This window comes from Crinia signifera, chromosome 4, assembly GCF_055691185.1.
Source record: "Crinia signifera chromosome 4, ASM5569118v1, whole genome shotgun sequence".
Classification (NCBI taxonomy): Eukaryota; Metazoa; Chordata; class Amphibia; order Anura; family Myobatrachidae; genus Crinia; species Crinia signifera.
Window position 1 is genome coordinate 95,456,409 of NC_139220.1, and position 13,977 is coordinate 95,470,385.

At 43.4% G+C, this 13,977-nt stretch overlaps 1 protein-coding gene across 2 annotated transcripts in view; it reads left to right on the forward strand.

The window, feature by feature from the left end:
- The first annotated feature begins 645 nt into the window (after window positions 1-645).
- SFXN1 (sideroflexin 1) overlaps window positions 646-13,977 on the forward strand; it is a 44,979-nt gene continuing 31,647 nt past the window's right edge. The window contains exons 1-2 of one of the 2 annotated variants that reach the window (XM_083182002.1): window positions 646-938; window positions 11,737-11,911. In XM_083182002.1, the coding sequence (XP_083038128.1) occupies window positions 11,748-11,911 (164 nt within the window). In that variant the 5' untranslated portion in view covers window positions 646-938; window positions 11,737-11,747. The other variant, XM_083182003.1, reaches the window with a different exon arrangement.

Below are 13,977 nucleotides of genomic sequence, written 5' to 3' on the forward strand. Positions count from 1 at the left end.
CTGCTGTAAGTAGTTAGCCACTGCTCAGAGTGAAAATCCGCTTGCAAATGTGCGAGTTAATTGCTAAAATCTTACGCAAACTGCAATAAGGGCCGGCGCCACCACTAGGCAGGTCTAGGCATTTGCCTAGGGCGCCGGCCACTGGAAGGCGGTAATGAGCCGCCGAGGAGAGGTACCATTGAAAGCTGGGAGCGAGGAGCAGGTAAGACAGGCTTCCCCCCCCCCCCTTCCCGCCCATCAATCAACGCTGCCCTCCTCCCCCCCTGGACACGGTATAGGGTACAGCCAGGAGTATCCGCCCGCACACCACCTTCCCCCCCCCCGGAGCGCGGGTTCCCGCTGTGGTATCTCCCGCAAAACAGTCCCGTCCGTACCCATACCCCCCCCCCCTCCGCGCCCGGGCGTCCACCGCAGTATCGCCCGCAACACCCCCCGGAGCGTGCGCGGGGGGTGCATTGGGCGGAGGATTTGCCTGGGGTGGGGGGGGAGGCTTGCACCGGCCCTGACTGCAATCCATACACATGTACGGTTATTCAATAATCAAACGAATTGCAAATTTGCACACCAACGATCAACACCGAATCACTGAACCCATAACGTATTCATATATCCGCTCTTTTTTTCAGCTTCTCCCATGTATGGCAGTGCACCGGCCGATATGTGGCTGCCAGTGTGCGACGAACGCGGAGCAGCGGTGACTGACAGACCCCGGCGCGCCTGCAGCTCAGTCACTCTGGCGGTGGAGGCAAAGCATCTGCTTGAGCAAGTTGGACTCGTCCGAGCCGCCGTACCCGGATGACATCAGCGTGGCATGTGAGCCGTAACTGAGCCGCTGCCGCCGCAGAGAGGGGCTGGCAGCACTGAGCGCAGCAGCAGAGAGGAGGAGAAGCCGCGATTCACTGAGCATTTGGTGCAGGTCCCATTGCACAGCCACCGCCGTAAGTGTATTTATATGTAGCCTTATCGGAGGCGGCCATTTCTATGACAGCGGCATCTGCAGCATAATGCACAACATGCAGTACATTCACTAGCTGTCATATGCTTCACATAGCATCTCTGCCCTGCAGTGCCATAGAAGTGATCAGGTACAGTACATGCATGATGCCGCAGCTGTCCCCGTACAGGGCAACCAGTAGGTATCATATGGGGGTCATCTCCCGGGCACCAGGCAGAGAGGTTCGTGTGGGAGTGCGAGGCATGGGGTGCATGCTGTGATGGTGCTCTGGGAAGCCACTATGCCTGCAGGTGGGGTGAAGCTTTGTGTTTTCTCTCTCTCTCCTCTTCCAAGAGACTATGTATTTTTTAAGTAGCCACGTTGACTATTTTAGCATCCAGTACAAAACTCTATAGCATACTGTATATGGCTTATCACTAATTTAATCACTATTAGCACTGTAATATTCTGTCACTGATACATATCCGTGCTATGACCATGTCACTAGTGTAGGTTGCTTTTAATGCATGCTGTCTTACTGTATACTGTAGTATTACATCTGTAAGGAATGAATGAGATCTGTGCTCTACAATGCTGCAAAACTTCTCAAATGAGCAGAGTGTAGCATAATCTCCATGTGTTGTTGCATCAGCTTGTCAGCCTCAACCACTATGTCAGGCATTCCAAACCACGGTCCTCAATGCACAGCAACAGTGCAGGTTTTAGTGATATCCAGGCTTCAGCACAGATGGCTTCAGCCGATGATGCGGGAGCATGCAGCAGCGCTCATCGCTGGGGCATAGTCATACACACAGGGCAGCTTTGAGCTGAAAGCCGCTCAAACTAGGTGTTTTGAGCGATTTTCAGCTCCAAGTTGCCCAGTGTGTATGGGCCTTGGTAGCTAATGACACATAATAAATAAATAAATAAATAAAATACAAAAATGTATGTATGTAAGGTGGTGTAATGGTGTGCATTACTGCCTCACAGCACTGAGGTCATGGGTTCCATTCCCACCATGGCTCTAACTGTGCGGAGTTTGTATCTTCTCCCCGTACTTGCGTGAGTTTCCTCCGGGTACCCCGGTTTCCTCCCATAATCCAAAAATATACTGGTAGGCTAATTGGCTCCCACCAATATTAACCCTAGAATGTCTGTGTGTGCGTGTACATGTTGTAGGGAATATACATTGTAAGCTCCACTGGGGCAGGGATTGATGTGAGTGGTTAAATATTTGCGCTGTGGAATATGTATGCGCTATATAAGAAACTGTAAATATATATATATATATTATTGTAATAACTGATGACTTCTAGAAGAGATGTAATATGACTGGTCTTTTCCTTTTTTATGAAATTCTGATTTTAGTATCATCAAAAATACTGTAAACCTCATATTCCTTTGACAGTTTAAGTAGTGTTGTGAAGTTTAATACATTCTTGTCTGTTCCCCATAGCTATACTGTGGGGGAAAGGTCTGTGAAAGCTCATTGACAGTCTTTGAACTCACTGGGGGATATTTACTAAGATGTGTATTCTACGTCACATGTGATGTTGCTATGGGCAACCAATCAGATCCTGTCTACTATCTTCTAGAGGGTGTTAAATAAATAAGATGTAGATTCTGATTGGTTGCCCATAGCAACATCACATGTCAAGTAGAAAACACATCTTAGTAAATTCCCCCCACTGTGTACTTTTTACAGTAAAACATGTATTTTTGGGCATTGGCCTCTTGTTTCTTTTTAATTAGAAAATAGTTTTATGTTTGCAGCTAATTTTACTTTGATTTCCTGTCAGTAACCGTCTGATTTATTGATTCCTCCGATTTTATAGTTACTAGGATAATGACCTGCAGAATCTTGCAAAAATTGATTTTGTAATCTAATGGCCCCTATATATCTGAAATGTATTGGGGCAATGTCCTATCCTTGAATGGCCAGATTGTGGTACTGTAAATAATACTGGTTGCCATAAATTGTCTGGACTCATTTTTACAGCATATATATTTTTTGTGTGAAAGTTCTCTGTCACTGCCTGTAATGACCCTGCCATAGAGGTGCATGGATGGGTGACCATGCGAGACATCTTCAATCATGGAATTCTCCATAGCTCAGCACGAAGTATATTAGGAAGACAGATGTGTAAATACATAGGATCTATAGTTCTGTGATTGCATTCTTTGTGATTTCCATAGTAATCAGAAACTTCAGCAGTTAGATCAGTGTCAATGCTGCAATTACACACCCCTCCTGTGTCAGCACATGTCCCACCTGATTGTTGTGTGAGGTCACAGCTGGAATTCACCAGGATAGTCTTCACTTTACACATCTATGTCACTTTGAAGGATGCAGTTCAGTTTAAAAAACCCCAGTCAGCGTGACAAGGTGGAAGCAGATGTGTCAGTTTCTTGTTTAATGCTTGGTTTAGAGCAACTGAGCTTTGCTTGCTCTTCAGCCTTGGGTATAGCTGACACAGCTTTCCACAGTGCACTATGTCACTGCTAGAGCAGAGGAAATATGGCCTAGCCAGTGACATATGTACAGATACACATCTTGAATGTTAAGCTGATTGATCGAAACACTTGTCATTACTCCACATCTGCTTTCCTCTACCCCTGACTGTGCTGGTCACCTGTATTTGGGCTCATGTTGCTAAACAACTATGTGGTCTGAACTGTTGCACCTTACAAGTAGCAGATGCTGTCTGTTATGCATAGCTGGCATGTTCAGGAGCTTGTGTGTTGTACATGTGCTATTTCTGAGGGTTCAAATAGAGCACTGCTTCACGAAGTATCCACCGCATTCTGTGTTTGACTGTAACATGTTATTAGTGGTATTTGGCTGTAAATCTGGATACACACTGTCCGATCTGCATGAACGCTATCGATAACGATAAACCAGATCGTCTGAACATGCAGTACAATCTGACAATATCATCAGTGACTGCATGGTCGATGGGGGGGGGTCCCAGTAATGGCACTGAATGATATCATTCAGTGTTAACCTGTGCATTGTTTGATTTCGTGGCATCGCAGTTATCGTTAAATATATTGCTGATCCCAAATATCGAACAGTGGTTACAGACCTTCAGTGTTCCCAGTTTGACTCCTAAAAAAACAAAAAATGAATTGGTGGTCAACCCAGCTGTAATCATAGACTATAAACTCTGCAATATATAGACTAAGGGTGCGTACACACGGGGCAATATATTGCTCAGCCATCATATTGCTCAGTGCCCCGTTTTCATCTTTGACCAGAGATGGTCGCTGATGAAAAGGACACACTGCCAGGAGAAGAGGCAGGGGAAGTCGCTGGTCGGAGGAGCATGCTCCTCTGACCAGCTACCAATTAGGGGGGTAAAAACGCGAGAGTGCACCCGGCGATTTATGGCCGGTGCACACTCCAATCGCTAGCAATATGGTCGCTCAGCGACCATATTGCCAGCGATAAGTGTACCGTGTATACAGCTTAACAAATACAGTAAAGTTCTTATTGGCATGGCAGGAAAAATTTAAGCTCAAAGTCTTTTCCACTGGAACTTTTTGCCTTTTGCTAAATTATGCTTAAGTAATGGGTGCCATTAAAAAAAGTACCAAACAGGACCAAACAGGTCACTTTTGTCTTCATAGTATGGTGCATCTCCCCTTATACGTTTTTAATTGACCCACCAAATCTATATTTGCGGCTATGTCAGTAAAAACACCTGGTAGCTGCAAGTATGTGTCCCTGCTGGGAAAGAAGGAGGGATCGCTCATTGCGGTATCTCGTTGTAGCCTATGGGCAGGATGTAGTTCTGGCAGCTTGCATGCCGAGCGGTCCCAACACCACACTCAGTGCTTCGCGGGAAACCTTTCCATGCCTGTGCCAGGTGATACATACACCCGACATTATCACATTCTGCAACTCGATCCTGGGCGCTAATATCGCACCCATGTTGCATTGCAAATGCAATCATTGATAAATGGGCCCCAATGATATCTTGTGTAACACAAAAGCCAAAGGAAAAATATATTGAATAGTTTTGTTAGATTTCTAGGCTTTTTTAATCAATTTAAAAAGTCAAGAGAAGTATTTAAAGCCAATGTGCCGTACAAAGATTTTGCCGGTGACCTTTTTGAAGTACTGAATTTCTTTTAGGTGATTAAATATAATTTTACATTTAAATAGGCATGAATGGAATGGGTCTCGTAAACTTGACCAAGCATATTTCGCACTCAAGATGTAGTTGTTTTATTTGTATGAAACAGAAACACAAGTCTTTGCTAGATTACACTGATCAATGTCATGTGCAACATCTGCGAGTGATATCAAATGCTACGATGACACGCCTGTAAGCTTTTTCTCTAATTCCTGTGCGGAGTCTATAGTAACTTTCTGATTGGTGACTTGCTGCATCTGCGATGACAATCAGATGCAAAAAGATGAAGATCTTTGGGTTCTTCAGCTAAGTCAAGTATCTTGTGTTGTACAAAGTATTGAGACAAAGGTCCTTTTATTCTGGTTCACTTGCAAAGGCAAATTCTTTCTCAAGTGGACAAAACCATGTGCACTGCAGGTGGGGCAGATGAAACTTGTGCAGAGGTTAATTGGGTTTAGCTGCTTTATACAACTAAATCATTCTGTTTGGACGCGATGTGCACATTTAAAACAAAACAATTGGCAATCACCCCCTGATTTCGCTTCACTTTAGACAGGAGATCATGCGCTATTAATCAACTAAATCGTTTTTGTTAATTTGATAGCACAAAAGAACCTCTTTGCCCATCAGGATGATGTCGGGAACCCAACATCCTGTCAGGATTTGGTACCAAGAGTGGCCAATCTAGACTGCCCTAAACAGATGTACGTGCACACTTTAACAGACTAGGGTTAATTTTTATCAAGAGCGAGTTAACTTACCAGTTTATTTTTCGATTGTGGCCTTATTTGCCATGTGTACTAAGCTCTGGAATATGATACATTCCGGAGCTTGGACCCAGTGGGTAACACCATCTTTGGATAGTGTTACCCAATAGAAGCCTATTTTATTCCCTGTGAGAAGTATCCAATCAGAACCCTACCAGCACCTCCGGCGTCTGCTGTGTCACTGCACTTGTTCTTAGACCCTTTGCTTCTCTGGCAAAGGCCAGTGGTTCTTGAGAGAGCTGACCTTTGTGCGTTTCTAGGTCCATACCAACATTATTAACATGTTATGTATGTAAGAGGCAGATGCAATGCTTAGTACATAACACCCCAATGTGAGCTATTAATGTCTACACAATGTATATGAAAGCAGGCCTACTGTACATACTCTGAAAAACTGAGAAAAACATGACACAGAACCTAAAATCAGGGCTGCTTTCAAAAGTTAAATTTGCTTTTGTGAGTCCATGCATTGATCGGGTAGCTCCTCCCCATGTGAATAATTACTTGCTCGTGGATGGTACAATTAGATCTTGCTGATTCCTATGTAAGTATCACTCGTCTTGTCAGCTGTATTCCATCCAGTAATCTCCTGGAAAGTAAGGGTAATTGTAGCAGCGGACTGACCGTTTGCTTTCATTGCTTAGAAAACCAGTTAATGTGAATGTCATTATTTGGCGAAACTATGTAATTGATTTGCATGGTCTTGACATAACGTTACCACTTACACTAGTACTGTACCTCATAGATATTCTACTTTGTCACTGGTGTGACTACTCTGATGATTCTATAGTTACAGCAAGAAAGGTAACTGTTTTTATCATATTCCACATTATGCAACGGTGTAAAAGTCTAGGAGGACCTTGAACTATTTGATGTAAAGTTTAACTACTTGACTGGTTAAATCCTCCTCACTGCCGTGCAAACAAACCTGGAAGCAAGTTAAACTTGGCAAGCATGCTGAAGAAGCATATTACTGTATTTCTGTGTAATTAATAAACTTGAGAACTATGACCTTTGTTAAAATATATGAAGCCTTGTGGGTAGATTTACTAAAGCTTCTAAAGCAGAAAAGTGGTGGTGTTGCCCATAGCAACTATTTAGATCCTTTCTAGAAGTTTCTAGAATGTAATAGAGAAATGATAGCTAAATTCTGGTTGCTGTGGGCAACATCACTACTACTCCATTTTATTTTTTTTAAACTTTAGTAAGCCTACCCTTTGAGTTCACTTACTAAAGTATGGATAGAACTACTGTATGCGTGCAATGGACTTTGGGAAGCCAGCATGCGCCTAGCTGTAGTCTTGGTATTGCAGATGTATCAGGTAGGTAGTTTCCCCGGCATATTATGCAGGTGGGTGGGACTGAATAGAGGTGAGAGAGTGGTTACTTGTGTTTTATCACGGCGCCCATCGCATCGCATACCACTAAATAAGGTATGCGTTGGCATACGATTTTTGTGTCAAAATGGAAAAATGTACAATTAAATATTGCATCGCAAGCCAGCAAATGGCATGCGATCGCATGCGATTTTTAATTGTACAAGCACCCTGATGGGTGCATGCAATGTTAAATGCCCCTCCCCCCCCCATTGTCAATGCGACCCCCACTATGAACGCCAACCCGAAGCGTGGCGAGCGACGGTGGTTCGCGTCCTCCGACCTTTTTATGCCCCCACTATCCACGTCGGTATGGAGTTTATTATAGATAGTGTGGCGAGCGCATCGAGCCCGAAGTGTGGCGAGCGGATGCAGAATATGAGCTTGATGCGTGGCGAGCGGACGCGGAATACATGTGAAGTCATCTGCGTCCCCTCGCGGGGCTCGCCACGCTTTGTGCTTGCTGCGCTTGCCACACTATCTAAAATCAACTCCACGCCGACGTGGATAGTGGGGGTATAAAAAGGTCGGAGGATGCATACCGCCGCCCCTCGCGGGCTCACTGCGCTCACCACGCTTCGAGTTGGCGTTGATAGTGGGGGTGGCGTTGACAATGGGGGTGCATTTAACATTGAAATCGCCCATCAGGGTGCTTGTACTATTAAGCATCAGAACGCATCGCATGCGATGAATGCAATGTACTAAGATGAACATCGTGGGTGCCGTGATAATACACAAGTACCAGAGAGGGTTTTGTTCTCACAGCTGGCTGTACTCTACTACAATAGAATTAGCTAGGCCTCAGCCTCTCGTTACACATGGGATTCAGCCAAGAACCATTCAGTACCGCTTGAAAGCCAGGTTATGAGATTACTGTAGGTTGATTAGAACAATCACAATTTGGAAAACCAGACCTCCATCTTATTGCAGTCTAAATTAATTTATTTTAATATATATTTAGATATTTCTGTGGACATGGTACCCAATGAAGGGAACTTAAGTGAAAGGTGCCCTGTTTCTTACCTCAAAATAATATATGTGGGAACATTTATACAAGGATCCTGACATTTAGTACACATCATTAAGCAACAGACTAATTATCTCATTAGCCTTTCACTAACCTCAAACCTTTTATTCTGAGGGTCAATGCCATACAGAGTAATGTTTGGATGATACTAAAGCTGGGTACACATCTATACAATCCCTGTTTTCTTGTGACCGTTCGACCGACCGTAGACCCATCGGACCATCCACAAACAACAGCCGATACGCACGTACACACCTGTACAATTTTACTTGCGACGTCCGATGTACTCCCATCAGAACAGTCGCAAGAAAAAGATTGTACCACCGTACACACTCTCCCGATTTGGGCTTTTGACACGATGTATATAAACCTAATTATCATAATGGGCTGGGTTAAGGGCATACCAAAACAAAGAGGCGTGATTATAGAACCTAAACAAAATATATAGGTAGATCACTATAAAGACGGGGTACGCGTCAGCCGGCAGGGTGACTAGGGACAGATACGGCAAAGTGACTAGGTAGTCGCTTACCGCATCTTTATAGTAGCCGGCAGTGTGACTATGGACAGATACGGCAAAGTGACTAGGTAGTCGCTTTCCGCATCTTTATAGTAACCGGCAGTGTGACTATGGACAGATACCGCAAAGTGACCAGGTAGTCGCTTTCCGCATCTTTATAGTAGCCGGCAGGGTGACTATGGACAGATACGGCAAAGTGACTACTAGGTAGTCGCTTTCCGCATCTTGATAGCAGTTTGCCGTATCTGTCCATATGCCCATAAACATGGGGAGAGGTGAATGCTTCTTGTGCTGTAGGAGTTGTGCCCAGAAGAATCCCCAATTACTGTTTTATATTAATTTCAGTTGCTGGTTTTGGGGGTGCTGCCAAAGACAATGGGTATGATACAGCAAAAAAGAAAAGGAGAATATTGTCTCTTTGTTGGCGCACTGTATGAAGAGATAGAATTAATTAAAACTTTAGTTTTTATTAATGTTCAATTAAAAATAATTTTAATATGTGAAATATTGTGTAGTATTTTATTAAAATAAGTATTACATTTTCAGGCTATGTGTGTCTTTTTTTTAATTCTTTGTTAGATATGTCACATGATGATTAAATATTATACAAGCATATATATGGAGAAAACTGCAGAATTATCACCTTCTTCCACAATCAGTGTGTATTCTTATAGAAGTTATTGTACACTTGTGGTTAAGGATATTATTTTTAGATCAGAGTTTTCAACCATTTAGCTACGATAATTTATAGAATTGCCGAACAAAAAACAAAAAAAAGTGATTGGGCATATACAGTATCTGTATTTTTGAAGGCTTCTTTGTGTATTTAATGCACAGTCATTTGTCATATTCGCACATACACACTATGCTATTCATATGTATTTGAGATCACCCTCCTTAATACTTCTAGGGAACATACAGTATGCAGCACTACTGTCGGTAGGGGAACCCTGTCAGGTATCTGGTGCACAACTGTCTGTATCCCTCTCACCCGTGCACAGATATTGCACACATTTTAATAGCAACTTGAGCAGGATATCACTATGGTTCTATACTTATAGTTGATAATCGTGAGGATATTTTAGACATAGGATGCAGTGTACACCTGTTATATGCGTGGCTGTCAGCGCTCCAATTATTAGTTGATCCTGTCTAATCTCTCACTGTCCCTGCATATACAGCATTATGAGAGGGATGCCACTGTAGTTGTGTACATGAAATTAGTGGTAGTAGGGGTGTTTTGTATTTCAATTGTAGTGTGCACCAGCTACATACGTTGCTATCAGTGCTCTACTTGACGGTTATTCCCCTCTGCTCTCTCACCATTCATGCATAAACTGTAGTGTGAGCAGAGTGCTGCTAAGGTTGTACGCATGTGGTTCGTAACATTGAAGATATTTTGTGCACAGATTTCAGTGTGTATCGGCCACATGCGTAGCTGTTATGTACAAATAGTAGATACTAGTGAGAATGTTTTATATATAGACTGTAGTATGCACCAACCAGATACGTGGTTGTCAGTGTTTCATTTGCTGGTTGTTCCCGTCTGCTTACTCGCTATTCCTGCATAAATTGCAGTATGGACAGGGTGCTATTGTGGTTATGCTAATAATAATTATTAGCAGTAAAGGTATTGCAGTATGCGCCGGCCACTTGTGTGGTTATCCGCGCTCTGCTTAGCGGTTATTCCCGCTGTCCCTTTACTTAGTGATTTGCTATTATTATAAGCTTGTTGTTTCTATAGCCTAAATCAAGTTTTTGCTATACTTTGCACAATATTTCTAGGACATATTACACATCAAAAACAGTTGTATATATCATTTTTCAGAGGACACACTTAGCGTCGTTACCGACGCGCATTTCACGTTAGTTTTACCAAGGCAGTGACCATAGTCACCCTGCCGGCTGAGTAAAATTTAGACGCTTACCACCCGTATCTGATAACAGATCATAGCAGATATACATATATATTTTATATATACTCCCTATTGAAATGCTATAGGGAGAGGTGAACGCTTCTTGTGCTGTAGGAGAGACCATGCAGCTATGGAACGCCCACATGGGCGTTCCAGCTTTGGCAGTATAGTCGCAAGAACGGCCAGCATATCGGTCGAACGTGCGTACACACTGCACTTTTGTTACGATATGGGGCCGTCCTGTCGGATGAAAATTAAACAGCAAAGAACCTTCAACCGACCGAGTAGCAGTTTATCGCTCGTACGGGACCGCGTACACACCTATACAATTGAACGGCCGTCCGACCCAGAACGGAAGAACGGCCCGACAATTGTATATATGTGTACCCAGCTTAAGGCTGCATCTACACATTGCATTTTAGCCGGATGCACAAGGCTTGTGTGTATATATCCTCTTAAATAAGCATCCTGCTAAGCAGCTCCTGTTTAACTGCATCCTGCTAAAACGCAGCCATAGATTTAAATGTGCAGGTTCTTTCCTGGCAAACAAGGGAACTGTCAATAAGCAATATGTAGACGCAGCCTTAGCTGAACATTGCGCATTTTACTGTGCAACCCTGTGTTGGTTTGAGAGAGACCTCAAGCAATGTTGTAGTCTTAATATGCCACTGTTACAGGCATTCCCAAGCTTTTCCGTTGGCACATCCTCACACCAAATTTAATTGTCCCTTTTTTTAATGTTATCGTGGAAACATAACTAAATACGAAAGGAGTATGAGGCGTTATGAATTATTCTTTACTCATCATGCCACTGAAAAGCACATGGCAGAGACCATATTTGTTCCAAAGACACTAATCACCACCAGCAACTGACGCTTCACCCAGATTAACACCGAAACATAGCTACTGCATTTTCTTTCTATCATAATGCTATTAAAAAAAAGTCAAGGTCAAAAGTCAAGAAAAATGGTAGAAAACCTTATTTTATACCTTTTTTTTTTTTTTTGTAATCCATTTTTTTTTTTTTTTTTCATGAACATTGTATTTATTTTCACAGAGCTTCAAAAGATGTCAGGTGAATTATCCTTAACCAATAACATCAAGGAACCTCGTTGGGACCAGAGCACATTTGTTGGAAGAGCCAAACATTTCTTTACAGTAACTGACCCAAGAAATATCCTTCTGTCCAATGACCAGCTGGAGCGGGCCAGGCAAATTGTTCATGACTACAGGTACAGGCGTTAAATGTAAATGCTGACTATATTTGAACCATTATGCTAACCTTCATTTTCTTCAGGGCAGGATGTGTGAATCTTTCTAATGCGTGGAAAATGTTTTGTACTTTTTAAATTTCTTGCTAATTTGAACCCCAAAATGACATCTGAAAGGCTCCGTAAAACTAACCCTTCACTGTTGCTGTGTGCATGTTGAATTAAGAAAATGTTTACATGTTGAGTCTTCCATATCCAAAATGCTTGAGAACAGAATTATTTTTGATTTCCGATTTATTTTATTTTTTCTCTCTTTCACTGTGGATGGGACCAAAGTCGAAACACAAAGGCCAGTATTCAATGTTAAATTACGCTATGCGCAGCGAATCCTATTAGGAGTCGCTGCACATTCGCAGGGTTTCCGGAGGGCTGGAGCATTTGCTGCCAGCCCTCCCTCTCACCCTATTCAACGCCGCAGGGGCTTGCTGCATTGCCCTGCGGCATTGGACAGTGACAGGCAGGGAGCTGGAAGCCTCTATTGGTTGGGGTGCCCACTTCAGCAGCTCATTACCTGTAGTCGACGGTGGGCAGCCGGGGCCTGTACACAGCATCGGGCAGGGGAGAAAGCGCAGAGACTGGGCAGATGCGTTATCGGGGGATAAGATGAGGTGGCCAGTACACCACACCGGGCAAGTGAGGAAGCGCAGAGAATCCAGGCAGACGCGCCAGCGGGGCAGAAGAGGAGGGTACCAGTACAAAGCACTGGGCAGTAGAGGAATTGCAGATACTATGGGCAGACGCGTCAGCGGGGGAGAAGATGAGGTGACCGGCACACAGCAGGGGAGGATGCAGTGGCTTGGGAGAAGGTCAGGTGACTTTGGGCAGATGTGGCGGGGTCAGGTGAGTGCATGGCTGTGCAGTGGGACCTTGTTGCCGGGCAGAGTCTGTGCCGTCCACTGATGGTGCTCAGCGCTGCCCAGGTGAAAGGGATAAAATGCGCATGTGCATTTCAATCATGACATCCCAATCCCGGGATTCAGATCCCAAACAAAAATTCCTGGTATCCTCCCAATCCCCAGTATTGGCATCCCTACCTATAATGCTGGCAGTGATGGCTGGTATCCAGTTGATTCAACAGTTTATCATGTTTAAAAAAAAAAAAAAAATAATAATTTTACCATGCATGTTGGCATAGAGTGAGATTATAATAGTACCCAAGCCCGAAGCATGGCCGGCGGAAGTGCTACATTTATTGGGGATCCATGTCGACATAGACAATGAAATAAAACATGAAAAACTTGTGGCAGCATTTTCCTGCGTCGATCACTACCATGTTGACCTTTTGTCAATGTCGATCTTTTGCCTGTTGACCAATAGTTGTTGACTTATTGACGGTCACCCTTCCAATCCACACCTGTACTGGCTACAGTCTGTTAATCTTTCACTACACATAATGACAGTGGCAGAGAAATGGCTTTGCTATCGCAGTGTAAACAGAGAAAGAAAACATGTTTGTCACATCTTCTTCATTTGTTTCTTGTATTACTAGAAATGAGCTGCTTGTTAAATCTGTATATCACATTGTATTTGTATATTAAAGCTAGGGCATGTACTGGAGGTATAAGTCTCTACTAGTTATAAATACAGATACTTTGGTGTTTTTATTGAACACAAAGTGGGCAACAGGAAGGTGACAGCTAGGATACAGGAAAATACATTGTATATAACATTAGGCAAAGAATATCTAGATCCAATGCACAATATGGATAGCATACATAAAGAAGCAATGTATAGGAAGTGTGTAAGCTGCAGATATATCCAACAGAGAAGAAAATGTGTCATGGACTTTGTTACTTTTACCATAACTCCCAACGGTGGAAGTAGAAGTTTAGGTCATGCTGCGCCGGAGGAGGGGAGGAGACGTGACCTTGTGGCACAACCCTCTCTATAATCATGGGGTATGCAATGCTGTCCGATTTTACCTATTTTAGGAATGCAAAGCATTCCTGATATTCAAACCCGCAGGTACCACCATCTCCGGATAGCGGCAGCCCATGGTAACCTATGGGCTACAGACTTGGGATGTA